At 38.9% G+C, this 14,152-nt stretch overlaps 1 protein-coding gene across 3 annotated transcripts in view; it reads right to left on the bottom strand.

The window, feature by feature from the left end:
• The window catches only part of LOC135480270 (divergent protein kinase domain 1B-like), a 34,993-nt gene that overhangs the window by 13,726 nt on the left and 7,115 nt on the right, over positions 1-14,152 (bottom strand). The window contains exons 2-4 of one of the 3 annotated variants that reach the window (XM_064760063.1): positions 12,243-12,360; positions 7,263-7,388; positions 2,387-2,494 (exon numbers count right to left, since the gene is read on the bottom strand). In XM_064760063.1, coding sequence (XP_064616133.1) covers positions 2,387-2,494; positions 7,263-7,388; positions 12,243-12,284 — 276 coding nt within the window. In that variant the 5' untranslated portion in view covers positions 12,285-12,360. Of the gene's footprint in view, positions 1-2,386; positions 2,495-6,729; positions 6,780-7,262; positions 7,389-12,242; positions 12,361-14,152 lie in introns of those variants that run through there. The other 2 variants (XM_064760064.1, XM_064760065.1) reach the window with 2 other exon arrangements.

The following is a 14,152-nucleotide window of genomic DNA, read 5'->3' as shown; positions in this document are numbered from 1 at the left end:
GTCTGGCTGCATGTATAATGAAAAAAAATAAGCTTTTTTTAAATTAAAGGTCAGTCTGGCTATGCCCAACAAACATGCTTTTAATAATGGCTTTGAACAAACTAGCAGGGTAAATGTGTGCATATTGCATGAAGTCAGAAATCTATCGCTGTCAAAATTAATGTATATATACAGCTGTACATACACATTCATGTAAAATTATAAGAAGCCCTGACATTAAGTTGTACACTGTATGCCTTCATACTGGTCTCTGTCTGTCACCTTAGTCTATAAATGAAAGACAAAACAGTGCACAGATGCCAACCTCTCCCCTCCCACACACATTCTCACTGCAACAACTTTTAGTTATTTCACTGTCGCTTAAATTGCCAAACTCAAGAATATTTCACTTACTGTAGTTCTTCAGCCTCTTCGCATGTTTGCAAGATGTTTGTTCAGAGATATTCTTAAGGCAGTATTCTGTGCAGACTTACAAAATTACACACTTTGCGAAGCCCACAAATTGGCCAATTTAACCAATGTTGTTTTGTCGCGAAAAATCAAATTATAAAATGTGAACAGATTGCACTGAAAGTTGCTCTTTCATATGCGAAAAGGTTGAGGAATTAAGGTACAGAATGACAGTCAGTTTTATGCGTGTATGAAAGCGGAGTGGCCTGCGTATTAAACCACTGATCTTTGACAGCTTGCAGACAAACTTTCCCACCTAACATACAGAAATGCACACCATACTGATGGAAGAAAACATAGTCTGCAACAAACGTTAGCACAAATGGCCACATGTGTATCATACACAGTATTATTGCCACATGTGTATCATCCACAGTATTATTGCCACATGTGTATCATCCACAGTATTATTGCCACATGTGTATCATCCACAGTATATTGCCACATGTGTATCATCCACAGTATATTGCCACATGTGCATCATCCACAGTATATTGCCACATGTGTATCATCCACAGTATATTGCCACATGTGTATCATCCACAGTAACTGTATACCACCACATGTGTATCATCCACAGTATTATTGCCACATGTGTATCATCCACAGTATATTGCCACATGTACATCATCCACAGTATATTGCCACATGTGTATCATCCACAGTAACTGTATACCACCACATGTGTATCATCCACAGTATTATTGCCACATGTGTATCATCCACAGTATATTGCCACATGTGTATCATCCACAGTATATTGCCACATGTGTATCATCCACAGTATATTGCCACATGTGTATCATCCACAGTAACTGTATACCACCACATGTGTATCATCCACAGTACCTGTATACCACCATATGTGTATCATCCACAGTATACTGCCACATGTGTATCATCCACAGTATATTGCCACATGTGTATCATCCACAGTATATTGCCACATGTGTATCATCCACAGTAACTGTATACCACCACATGTGTATCATCCACAGTACCTGTATACCACCACATGTGTATCATCCACAGTATATTGCCACATGTGTATCATCCACAGTATATTGCCACATGTGTATCATCCACAGTAACTGTATACCACCACATGTGTATCATCCACAGTAACTGTATACCACCATATGTGTATCATCCACAGTATACTGCCACAAGACTACCTAAAAATAACCTCAAGGTATACGTGTACACCAGCTGCAGCAGAGTCTCTACAGACAGTGCCTTTAGGCTTCAAGGCTAAATTAGGAAAAGGGGCCTCTGTGGCTCAGTTGGTTAGCGCGCTAGTGCAGCGTAATGACCCAGGAGTCTCTCACCAATGCGGTCGCTGTGAGTTCAAGTCCAGCTCATGCTGGCTTCCTCGCCAGCCGTACATGGGAAAGTTTGTCAGCAACCTGCGGATGGTCGTGGGTTAAAACTTTTTGGGTGCAAAATCTGAGCATTTAGCATTTAATCCCTAAATTACCAACCCTAAGGGTTGGTGTTGATAACTGCAATACACTGGAGCATTCCATTTCAAAAAGCAAAGTATTTCTTAAAATACAGAGTTGACACAAAAACTAATTTTGTAACATGTATACGATTAGCAAATTTGAAATAACTACTGGTACCTGTTGTTATATAAAACTATGCGACTTGTTTTCATTTATTTTAGTCTTCTGCTCCCGTTGCATAAGCAGAAAGTGAAGAATTAAGAAAAAAAAATTTTAAAGCTCTAAGGAAAGCAATTCTTTAGCTAGTGTTGTAATGCACCAAAAGGTTTATGGACAGACAGTTGGCATGGTGGACGGACAGACAGCATGGTGGATGGACAGAAGGCATGGTACGCATGGTAGACGGACAGAAGGCATGGTGGATGGACAGACAGCATGATGGACGGACAGACACATATACCACTCACTGAACATGGGTTCGAAAGACTGACCTTAAGCTCTTGATGTTCCGACACGCATGACTGTAAGTAGACGGACTGCTCACGACAGATCTTGTAACACAGACTGCCTGCCACAAGTCCTTCTTCATACTGCTCGCACTGCAACAACAACAAAACACATCACCGTGTAAAAATCCACCGATAACGTCTATGTTGTTAATCTGTGACACATACGCATAAAAGCACGACGGGTAAAAAAAAAATAAAGTATATTTTGATCCAACTACAGATAAAACCAATGCTGTTTCCCAGTTACATTTTTTGCGTCCTGGCATGCTGATCTCGTGACTCCGCTAGACCTACAGTACACGTGTCTTCTTTCACATGGCCCATACTGTATGTTGCGCAGCCATCGGTCACAAACAATCCAATTTCTCTTTGAGTCCTAAATGCTGAAAATTCTTTTTACCTTATTTTGTTTTACCTTGAGTGCTTGGAACACTTTGATCGCCCTTTGTAATCTGCCACCGAGTAAAGCAACAATTACTATTTAATTACGGCATGACATCACAATATCAACCTTCACTGGACAATTTTAAACACCTCCATCTGGTTTACAACGAACATTTTAATTCTCATTGCTTGTGCTCCACATACTCCAGTGTACACTTTTCAATCTTTCTATCTGGATCTTTCCTGTAACTTTGCAATGTGAAACAGACCAATCAGTATTTCGCCAGTATGACAATTATCTTACAGTCAAGTATATACATGTTTTTAATATGTGACACCGGTTCCTGAGAAATCTAATGTCTCTTCATTTATATTATAGCATTTCAAGTACCAAAAGGGACAAGATTACTGTAATTCTTCAACCTTTTCAGATGCTTATTTAAGCATATTCTGACGCCATTATTAGGTGTTGAGTGATAAAATTATACTTTTAGTGAAGATCTGAAAAAGGCCAACCCAACCAGTTTAGTCTTGGCCACAAAATAATGTGACAAAGGTGCATATATCACACTGAAATTAGCTTAGCATGTGTGAAAAAGCTTAGGGAATATCCTGAAACCTCAACAAATTCAACGACAGACATAGTGCATGTTTTAGCATGGTAGATGAATGTTTTCTAAACTGGATGGGTTATTTTAGAATTTTTATGAAGTTCATATACTGTAATTTTTTATTTTTTTTTTGATTGGTGTTTTATGCCGTACTCAAGAATATTTCACTTATACGACGGCGGCCAGCATTATGGTGGGTGGAAACCGGGCAAAACCCGGGGGAAATCCACGACCATCCGCAGGTAGCTGGCAGACCTTCCCACATATGGCCGGAGAGAAAGCCAGCATGAGCTGGACTTGAACTCACAGCGACCGCATTGGTGAGAGTGTAATTTTTTAACCTTTTCGTATGTTTGCAAGGTGTTTTTACTCAAGCATATTCTAAAGGCATTAATCTGTGCAAACTGATAAAAAAAAAACAAAAAAAAAAAACGGGTATATGTTTTGTGAGACCCTGAAATTGGGCAATTCAACCAATGTAGTTTTGTCTCCAAAATCAAATCAAAAACATATATAAATTTACACTGAAAGTTGCTCTTTCATATGCGAAAAGGTTATGGAATTTGAGGTACGCACCTAAACAATACATTTTATTCTTCAAAATATTATGGGTTATATTTCAAAATTCGATCTCAAGCTAAACATTACTGGTCAAATTTAATACAGCTTTAGGGTATGTTCCTAACATTACTGTTACACTGCACAACCCATGGATAATGTTCAGCTAATTCATTAACATCAAGGTTCCTTCACTGCTCATGAGAAAAACAATCACTTGACAGCTGAAATGCGGCTAAGTGGTTTATCCGGTAGCAGCTAATGACTCCGTGTTGCATTTATCTACTCATCTAAATATGTGACACATGTTTTTTGAGCTGAGCTAGTAAACTAACAAGTCTACATCTAAACAAATCACAAAGAAGGAGAAAAAAGTAAACATGCAAAAACAAGAGGGCAAAACACAACAAAAACAAAACAAAAGTATGACTGAGATTTGAAAAAGGAATGTTTACACAAATGGGAAAATTTCACGACAATGAGACAGTTGAATAATTTACTTTCAGGCTCCGCTAACAAATGGCTCATCTTTACTTGCCTTAACATGAAATGCAGCTGAGTGTTTATACGGTGAATGAATTGACAATGGTAACACTGTATTCACAGCCAGAAACAAAAATATATCTGAAAACATTTCCTATTCATGCACATATATATTCCAGTACATGTATCTATAATGTAAATAATAAAATTGCTATGCGATTGCTGTGAGTTCAAGCCCAGCTCATGCTGGCTTCCTCTCTGGCTATAAGTGGAAAGTCTTGCAGCAACCTGCCTGAGTTCCTCCCACCATAATGCTGGCCACTGTTGTATAAGTGAAATATTCTTGAGTACGGCGTAAAACACCAATCAAATAAATAAATACAACTGAAATAGCACGACGGGCATTTCTGTTTCCTCCATTGGTGAAACTGACGATAATCGTATACAATGAAAAATTCTTGAACGTGGCGATAAAACGGTCATACAAATAAATTCGCTTTTAATTTAAAAACTTAAACTCAGGCATGCAGTATCAGCTGAAACTTACAGAAAATAGGTGTTCTTTTAGTAAAAGAGATAAAAACACAATTTCAACAGTAATACATGTGGTATGTATGTTCATGTTTATATATATATGTTTAGTATATTTCACAGCATTTCCAGCATGTCTCGTGTTACATGCACTGTACATTTCTTCAATTTTTCAATTTATTTGACTTAATTATATGATTGGTCTTTCACAATGTACCCCATAGTGTTTCACTGTTTAGGCATGATAGCGGCCAGTATTATGGTGGGAAGAAACCGGACAAAGTCCAGCGGGAACCCACGACCTTCCCTAGGTTGCTAAAAGACCTTGCCAAGTACATGTATGACCAGAGAGAAAGCCTGCTTGAGCACCCTGTGACTGCACTGGCGGGAGATAGCTAGGCTCCTATGTCCTTGTGCCACACTAGCCAGGCTATAAACCAGTAGGCCATATATCTAGTATGACTAATGCATTCAATGTATATAAATGTAGGTATATAATGGCAAGAATTGATCGGCATCGCAAAGTGCATCAGATAAACGTGATCTCTGTCAACACTTAACATTGCACACATATTGTGATGATGACAAAGTTTATGTACATGCGCGTGCTCAGGGTTTTCGTTTAGAATTGGAGAAGGTCAGAGTTTCAAAGTAGGCAGCTGAATTGAAAGTACTTTTGCAACAATTACTATTGATTTAAACAGTAAGAATATTCAAAGTAAGAGGCCAAAGGGACAGCTGTCCTCAGCCTGCTACTTGCAGTAGAGGTAGGTCCTAAAATATTATGCCTTCTGAAAATCCAAAGAGACAAATTACCTTGAGCGCTTCACCTTACTTTGGTTATGTTTTCTATCTAACATAAAGACATACATTTTAGGAGAAATTTATGTTTCCTCTAAACTTTTTTTCTACAAAGCATGGTATTTTAACTTAATTCTATGATTTCCTTCAATAATGTAAATAGCACAAAAACATTATTCATTTGAAAGAATTGACCACATTTTTTCTTTGTTAAGATCTGACCAACCCTTTAAAAAGAATTCCCTATCCACATAAAACATCTCTTCTGCTACATCTGGCACATCACGTAGACTTACCAAGTGTTTGGTTATCTGTCCTACACCACAGGGGTCGTACCACATAACTGTCATCATGAAGACTTACCACATGTTTGGTTATCTCTCCACAGCAGGGGTCATACCACATAACTGACATCACCTAGACATACCAAGTGTTTGGTTATCTGTCCTCCACCACAGGGACTTTACCACATAACTGACATCATGAAGACTTACCAAGTGTTTGTTTATAACACCACAGCAGGGGTTGTACTACATAACTGACATCACCTAGACTTACCAAACGTTTGGTTATCTGTCCTACACCACAGGGGTCGTACCACATAACTGACATCACCTAAACTTATCAAGTGTTTGGTTATCTGTCCTCCACCACAGGGGTCGTACCACATAACTGACATCACCTAGACTTATCAAGTGTTTGGTTATCTGTCCTCCACCACAGGGGTCCTACCACATAACTGACATCACCTAGACTTACCAAATGTTTGGTTATCGCACCACAGCAGGGGTCGTACTACATAACTGACATCACCTAGACTTACCAAATGTTTGGTTATCTGTCCTACACCACAGGGGTCGTACCACATAACTGACATCACCTAGACTTATCAAGTGTTTGGTTATCTGTCCTCCACCACAGGGGTCGTACCACATAACTGACATCACCTAGACTTACCAAGTGTTTGGTTATCTGTCCTCCACCACAGGGGTCGTACCACATAACTGACATCACCTAGACTTATCAAGTGTTTGGTTATCTGTCCTCCACCACAGGGGTCCTACCACATAACTGACATCACCTAGACTTATCAAGTGTTTGGTTATCCCACCACAGCAGGGGTCATACCACATAACTGACATCACCTAGACTTACCAAATGTTTGGTTATCTGTCCTACACCACAGGGGTCGTACCACAAAACTGACATCACCTAGACTTACCAAGTGTTAGGTTATCTGTCCTACACCACAGGGGCCCTACCACATAACTGACATCACCTAGACTTACCAAGTGTTTGGTTATCTGTCCTCCACCACAGGGGTCATACCACATAACTGACATCACCTAGACTTATCAAGTGTTTGGTTATCTGTCCTACACCACAGGGGTCCTACCACATAACTGACATCACCTAGACTTATCAAGTGTTCGGTTATCTGTCCTCCACCACAGGGGTCGTACCACATAACTGACATCACGTAGACTTACCAAGTGTTTGGTTATCTGTCCTCCACCACAGGGGTCGTACCACATAACTGACATCAAAATGATAACAAACGTAATGGCAATCCCAACCAAGGCACAGTACTGAATGAAAGTGTCACTCTTCCCAATCTGGAATAAAAAAAACAAATAAAACTACAGAATGAACACTTTACTCTTCCAATCTTAAATAAACAAAAAAATTCTGGCCAAAAATCCATATTCGTGCTTCTAATCAAATTTTCTGCATTCACCAAGTGTTACAGTATTGAAATTATTCTAAAGTTGGAATGAAGTTACAATGTAGCTTAATAAACTTTTGAAACTTGACCTATTACCCATTTTGAGTGGTAACACCTGATACTTTTTTACAGGTTATTATTGGAGCTTTTTTTCAAAAATTCGATTGGTTTTGTGTGGATTAATTTTTTTGGGGGGGGGGGGGGGGGAGGGCAAAATCTTTGGAATAGTCTCTTAAATACTCACGGTTAAGCCATAATCATTCATTCATTGATTGACCAATCATCTTTCACACATATGGTTGATATGACATGCATTTACATGTACAAGTAAATTAATGGCAAATAATTTTATGTTTACAGCAGCCATGGCATAACACAAGATTAACTTTTGAGGCGGGAAACTACAAGAAGTGGCAAACTCACATGTCAATTATAAATATGCTACCTATACTGAAAAGCAGGCACTTCATTTAAGATCTCTTCAACATTTCTGCCACTCTCAAGGGCTGATACTTCTCTTACTCATATTTTCAGGTCTCAAAAACAATAATCTCTCGTTATATCATAGTCACTGTCATGTAACAAACAAGGGAGGTAATTTAGAGTAGGCCCATTAAAATTAGTGTGGCCTTAATACGACTTGGAAAACAAGATAATCCCTTTCTTTTCATAGCATGGTCTTAAAAGGCTACTTACTGTACATGTTAAAAAAAACGTACATCACCTAAAAATGAGCCCATGACTAAGTAGCTCATTTCCCCGGATTCTCAGAACTCTATTGATCTTGTGTCAGGTGTTTGAGGTTTGTTTGGAAAATACAAGTTTCAGCAACAAAAGTAATATTTTGATATTTATTTCACTTCTAAGATGCACTTTTTTGGGTGGAAATGTTAGATCATTTCTAAGGGTATTTCATACTGCCAAAATTGCCATATTTTATATATATTTTATATTTGCAACACTGGCTGGCACCACAGAAGAACGTAATTCCGACAATTAATGTAACTGCTTTCAGGTACAAACACATAACAAGATACTAACGTCCCATTAAATTTCCTGGACAACCAGAAATTACGCTCAGAGATGTCAAGCACTGACGTCATGCCACAAAGCCCTGTCATTTGCGGACTTGTTTATGCATGAAACCAACTGCGCAACAATTGTATGGAACATTCATACAAAGATACTTTCCTTCCGCTTTCCTTTTTTTTTTTCAAAGAACTAATGACACAGGCAAGGGAGAGAAAACCAAAGACTACCGTGCCGTCACAAAGGAGATGACCTGGCAGACAGGCTGAGGTTCAATATTTGCTGGGGCTTCACAGTTAAGCCTTGATTGTGGTGGGGACAATTGCTAGTCATGACAATACCGCAGGTGATGCATACGTAAAATCAATACAAAATGTGCACGTTTCAGGTGTACAAAGGCAGGAGAACCTCAGGGTCAAGTATTAACATGAAGCCAATGAAATCAGAAATCATTTGACCATGGTGATAATATGGTGATATTATGATGAGGACGATGAGGATACACAGGGTGTGACTCCAGGGTGTGAATGTGACTCCATGGTGTAATGTATCCCCAGGGGTAAATGTGACTCCAGGGTGTGAATGTGACTCCAGGGTGTAAATGTGTCTCCAGGGTGTAAATGCGACACCAGGGTGTAAACATGACTATGACTCCAGGGTGCAAATGTGACAAAAGAGTGTAAATGTGACTAAAGGGTGTAATTGTGACTAAAGGTGACTAAAGGGTGTAAATGTGACTACAAGTATCATTAGATACCTTTGCTATTAGTGAATGTGTGCTATGTTTTTCAAACAACAAACTTTAAGAACCTGTTAGAATACAATATGAAGGGGCCTACAGTACTTTCTGAGGAGAGAGAGACAAGTTTTTGCTTTTCTAAAAATTTTTTTTGTAATTGTTTCAGGGCCTCCGTGGCTCAGTTGGTTAGCGCATTAGCGCAGCGTAATGACCCAGGAGTCTCTCACCAATGCTGTGAGTTCAAGTCCAGCTCATCCTTGCTTCCTTTCCAGCTGTACGTGGGAAGGTTTGCCAGCAATCTACAGATGGTCGTGGGTTACCCCAGGGCTCTGCCCGGTTTCCTCCCACCATAATTCTGTACGCCGGCGTATAAGTGAAATATTCACATATTGGCGTAAAACACCAATCAAACAAAAAAATAAAAAAGACCTCGCTTGGCGTTCAGCATGAAATGGATATTGCAACGACTGGTTGAGCAGTACCATTATAATGGCTCGGGCAGGGTGGCTTACTTGTCTTCGGTAAGTCGTCTCAGTGAAGCAACACTAGCCAGACTGGTGGAAATCTGTCCTGCAAAAAGGAGTCACATTACATGCATTCTAAGGACTCTTTCATCTTCACATGACTGAAGAATTGTTAAGTACAATGTTAAACCTCAAGCACTCACTCACTCACAAATTAATTTATTTGACTGTTGCTTACACAGCCACGCACAATGGAGAAGTTTTCACCTATACAATGGTCGTCAGTTTTATGGGCGGAGGAAACCAAAGTGCCCGATGTACATGTATCTAAATGAATGAGTGAGTGCTTGGGGTTTAACGTCGTACTTAACAATTTTTTAGTCATATGACGATAAAGGAATCCTTAGAGTGCATGTAATGTGCCTCCTTGTTGCGAGACGGGATTCCACTGCTCTTTTATCTAGTGCTGCTTCACTGACACCTTACCGAAGGCAAGCAAGCCGCCCCATCTGAGCCATTATACTGATATGGGTCAACCAGTTGTTGCACTATCCCCTTCATGCTGAATGAAAGGCGAGGAAGTTACAACTTCCTCTTTTAAGCTCTTAGTTGTGACTCAACCTAGGATTGACTGAATTCTATTGCTCCCGAAGCGGACGCTCTACCAACTGTGCTATTGGGGCTGATCTGAATGAATGAAAAAGGCTTTTTAACAACGTAAAATTGCATCTATATTTATTAACATAATTGTTGCGTAATAATCACACTTCTCCTTCATTATGTAAGTCTATTACATAATGAAGGAGAATTTTTCACTTCTATGATGGCGGTCAGTCAGTTTTACACGACGAGACAAACAGACTGCTGGGTGTATCTGAATGAGTGATAATAGCTTTTCATATATTTCACTTATATACATATATTTATCTGATTGTTGCTTAATGTCACACCAGAATATTTTCCTGAAGTTACGTATATCATATATATCCACATTAACTTGCGGTCATCAACTAACATTAGACAGAGCTAACAGCGGTTGCAAGCTTATTGTCACCTTGACCCCACAAGCAGTGAGAGCGGGAGAAATATAAACATTTTATAAACCTAAACATACATTAACATTAACATAATTCATTATTATACACAAATGCACATGTAGTAGATGTGAGTTCAAGTCCAGCTCATTCTGGCTTCCTCAGTGGCCATACATGGGAAGGTCTGCCAACCTGAGGATGGCCGTGGGTTTCCCCCAGGCTCAGCCCCGTTTCCACTCACCATAATGCACGCCACCATTGCTTAATTCATTTTCCCAGTAAGATATCATCCTACCTTCCAAACACCTCTCAAATCACCTTTCTAAAATGAACAGAACTACCAGGATCTGGAAAGATGAGCACTTTAGCCATGGATGACATAATAGGTCATTTTGGGTACACTTTAATAAGCCTGATAGACCCTAGCATGAATATACATACAAACAATACAACTGTGTTTACAAAACAATAATATTTTTAATACAATGATGCATAACAGGGGAATTCTTTTATCTTGGGGGGAAGCGGGGGCGTGCTGTCTATATACAAATAAAAATACATTGCGTCCACATCACCATCTGAACAACTACTTTTATTAAAAGCCTTTGAATATTTAAATTGCTTGCACAGGAGTTTTTTTTTGTTTTTTTTTTTGTTCACATCCCAATTACCGTATCCCAAAAAACTCTGGTTAATTTTTAATTACTATTCTACAACTAAACTATACATGTACTGGACATATGAGATAAAAAATAAATACAATTTACATCTACATGTACTTACTTAGAAAACAAGGCATTCAGAGACTACCTGTAGCTGGCCTGATCGAGCAGTTCGTAAAACTGCATAATTATTGACACTAACTGACAAAGTATAATGATTGACACTGTCATACACAGGTATTATTCTCCAATTAGATAGTGCTAAGACCTTGCCATTAAATCCACAAGAAAGGCTAAAGTTATTCCAATATCACAACAAGGACCGTTTACCGTATGTTTAAGGATTGCAGAGCAGAGACTTCGTATGTTATCGTGGTTATGGATGGTCCCTTGTTGGGTGTTCATGCGCACATTTAGCGCTAAATTCTTTGATATGCAAATCGCACACTGCATTTGAGAATTTCTGTACTAAGGGTGACAAAACTACAACCCTGTGAATAGGTGATGTATTGTTGAGCTATGAGGTAAAAAAGTGTGTATTGTTGAGTTATGAGGTAAAAAAAAATTCCTGGTTCTTTAATATGCAAATCACTTGCGACGATTGGCTATGCTATGGGTCAGGCCACTACAACCCTATGATTGCCCAAAATCTTTAACCAAACTGGAGAACGACACTGCCAGCACCTGATCCCCATCACACACCACCTCTCCTTACTACAGGTGAGCTAAAAAGTATTTAGTTTATTTAACAATATTGTTCAGAATGCATGTACACATAAAAACGTTTGCTTTTAATCTTCAAAAACAAAAACGCACCTGGCTTACCTGCCTTAATGATTTCCATCTGACGACTTTCATTGTAACCTACTTCTGCTCTCATCCTCCAGCTCTCTCACCTCCGGGTTGTAACAACACTACACAGGCAAATCCTCATCTGAAATGGACAGCAAAGGTCAGGGGTGAGACTCTAAGAAACAAACGAGTTTACCTGCTGCACCTCATCCTGCCTCACACGCAGGAGAGCTTCCTTCATCAACTGTCACTCAACTCCAGCTGCAGCCTCCAGACCACACCCCCTAGAATATCCCTGAAAACATCTGTCACTCAACACTGTATAAATTATAAGGCCATGTACTGTTATATGTTAGGTTTTACAGAGCTTTTTAATACTGTATATGTGTACTATAGGACATTTATTCTTGACTGTTCAGAAGGAAAAAAACCCATCGCACTAAGTACATATATATGCAAAGATAAAGTATCCCATTTTGTGTCTAAAAGCATGTTGCATAAATGAGATAACGCAGTTTGCAGCGAAGCAAAATCATATCGACCGCAAATATTGACCCCACCGCCAAGTTATATCAATTCTGATATTATCAAACGTGACTGTGGCTTTTCTCTTTCCAACCCTCTTCCTGAATACCTCAGGTTATATTATTTGCTATGTTTTCTTCTAATACAAAGCACTGATCGCCACATCTGCTATATTCTTCGTAACTGCATAATGCAGCTACATGTTTGGAGATGTGACCTTATGACAACAAAGCTACATCCCATGGGGAAAACGGAATGGCCTCCTCTAAACTGCATTACATTTTACAGTATTAAAGTTTACATAAAACTACGAACACAATCTCATTATTTTTTCGAACAACTGATACCCATGCACACCTACCCAAGAACAAACTTCAGAAAATCAACCTAAAGTTGCATAAAACTACGAACACAATCTCATTATTTCTTTGCACAACCAATACCCACGCACACCTACCCAAGAACAAACTTCAGAAGATCAACCTAAAGTTGCATAAAACTACGAACACAATCTCATTATTTTTTTGAACAACAGATACCCATGCACACCCACCCAAGAACAAACTTCAGAAGATCAACCTAAAGTTGCATAAAACTACGAACACAATCTCATTATTTTTTTGAACAGATACCCATGCACACCCACCCAAGAACAAACTTCAGAAGATCAACCTAAAGTTGCATAAAACTACGAACACAATCTCATTATTTTTTTGAACAACAGATACCCATGCACACCCACCCAAGAACAAACTTCAGAAGATCAACCTAATGCTGTGTAATTAGTTTTCTACATTCTAGACACCAACCTGTGTTAAAAATTGTCACACTGCAAACTATACCCAACCAATCACACTAGTTACATGCATGTCTACAACAAGCCTCAGAATAATCATCGACTTGGTGCAGGACATAATAACAAATCTTCCAGCCATTAACATTATTATAATTAGAAGTACAAAGTTATTTACATTGCAGTTTTGTCCTAGCTGTACCAACACTTCACTGCCGTCAAAATACTTTATGGTGCAGGACATTGCCCTGGTCTTGTACAAAGGCAGTTTGTCTTTAATATAACTACTGTAATTCTTCAACCTTTTCGCATGGCTGCAAGGTGTTTATTCTATGAAATTCTGAGGGCATTTTCCTGTGTAGACTGATAAAATTATACTTTTTACGAAGCCCTGAAATTGGTTAATCCAACCAATGTAGTTTTGTCTCTAAAATCAAATTAAAAACATACATAAATTGCACTGACAGTTGCTCTTTCACATGTGAAAAGGTTGCGGAATCAGGGGAACATGTCAGAAAGCTGAGGTATTAAATTCATATTTAAAACAGAACTTTCAGCACTGGGCTCAAAACTGAATTTTCAAGTTGCCTGTACGAAAATCTGACTCCTTACATTT

This window comes from Liolophura sinensis, chromosome 13 (assembly GCF_032854445.1).
Source record: "Liolophura sinensis isolate JHLJ2023 chromosome 13, CUHK_Ljap_v2, whole genome shotgun sequence".
NCBI lineage: Eukaryota > Metazoa > Mollusca > Polyplacophora > Chitonida > Chitonidae > Liolophura > Liolophura sinensis.
This window is presented reverse-complemented; position numbering and strand designations above follow the sequence as displayed.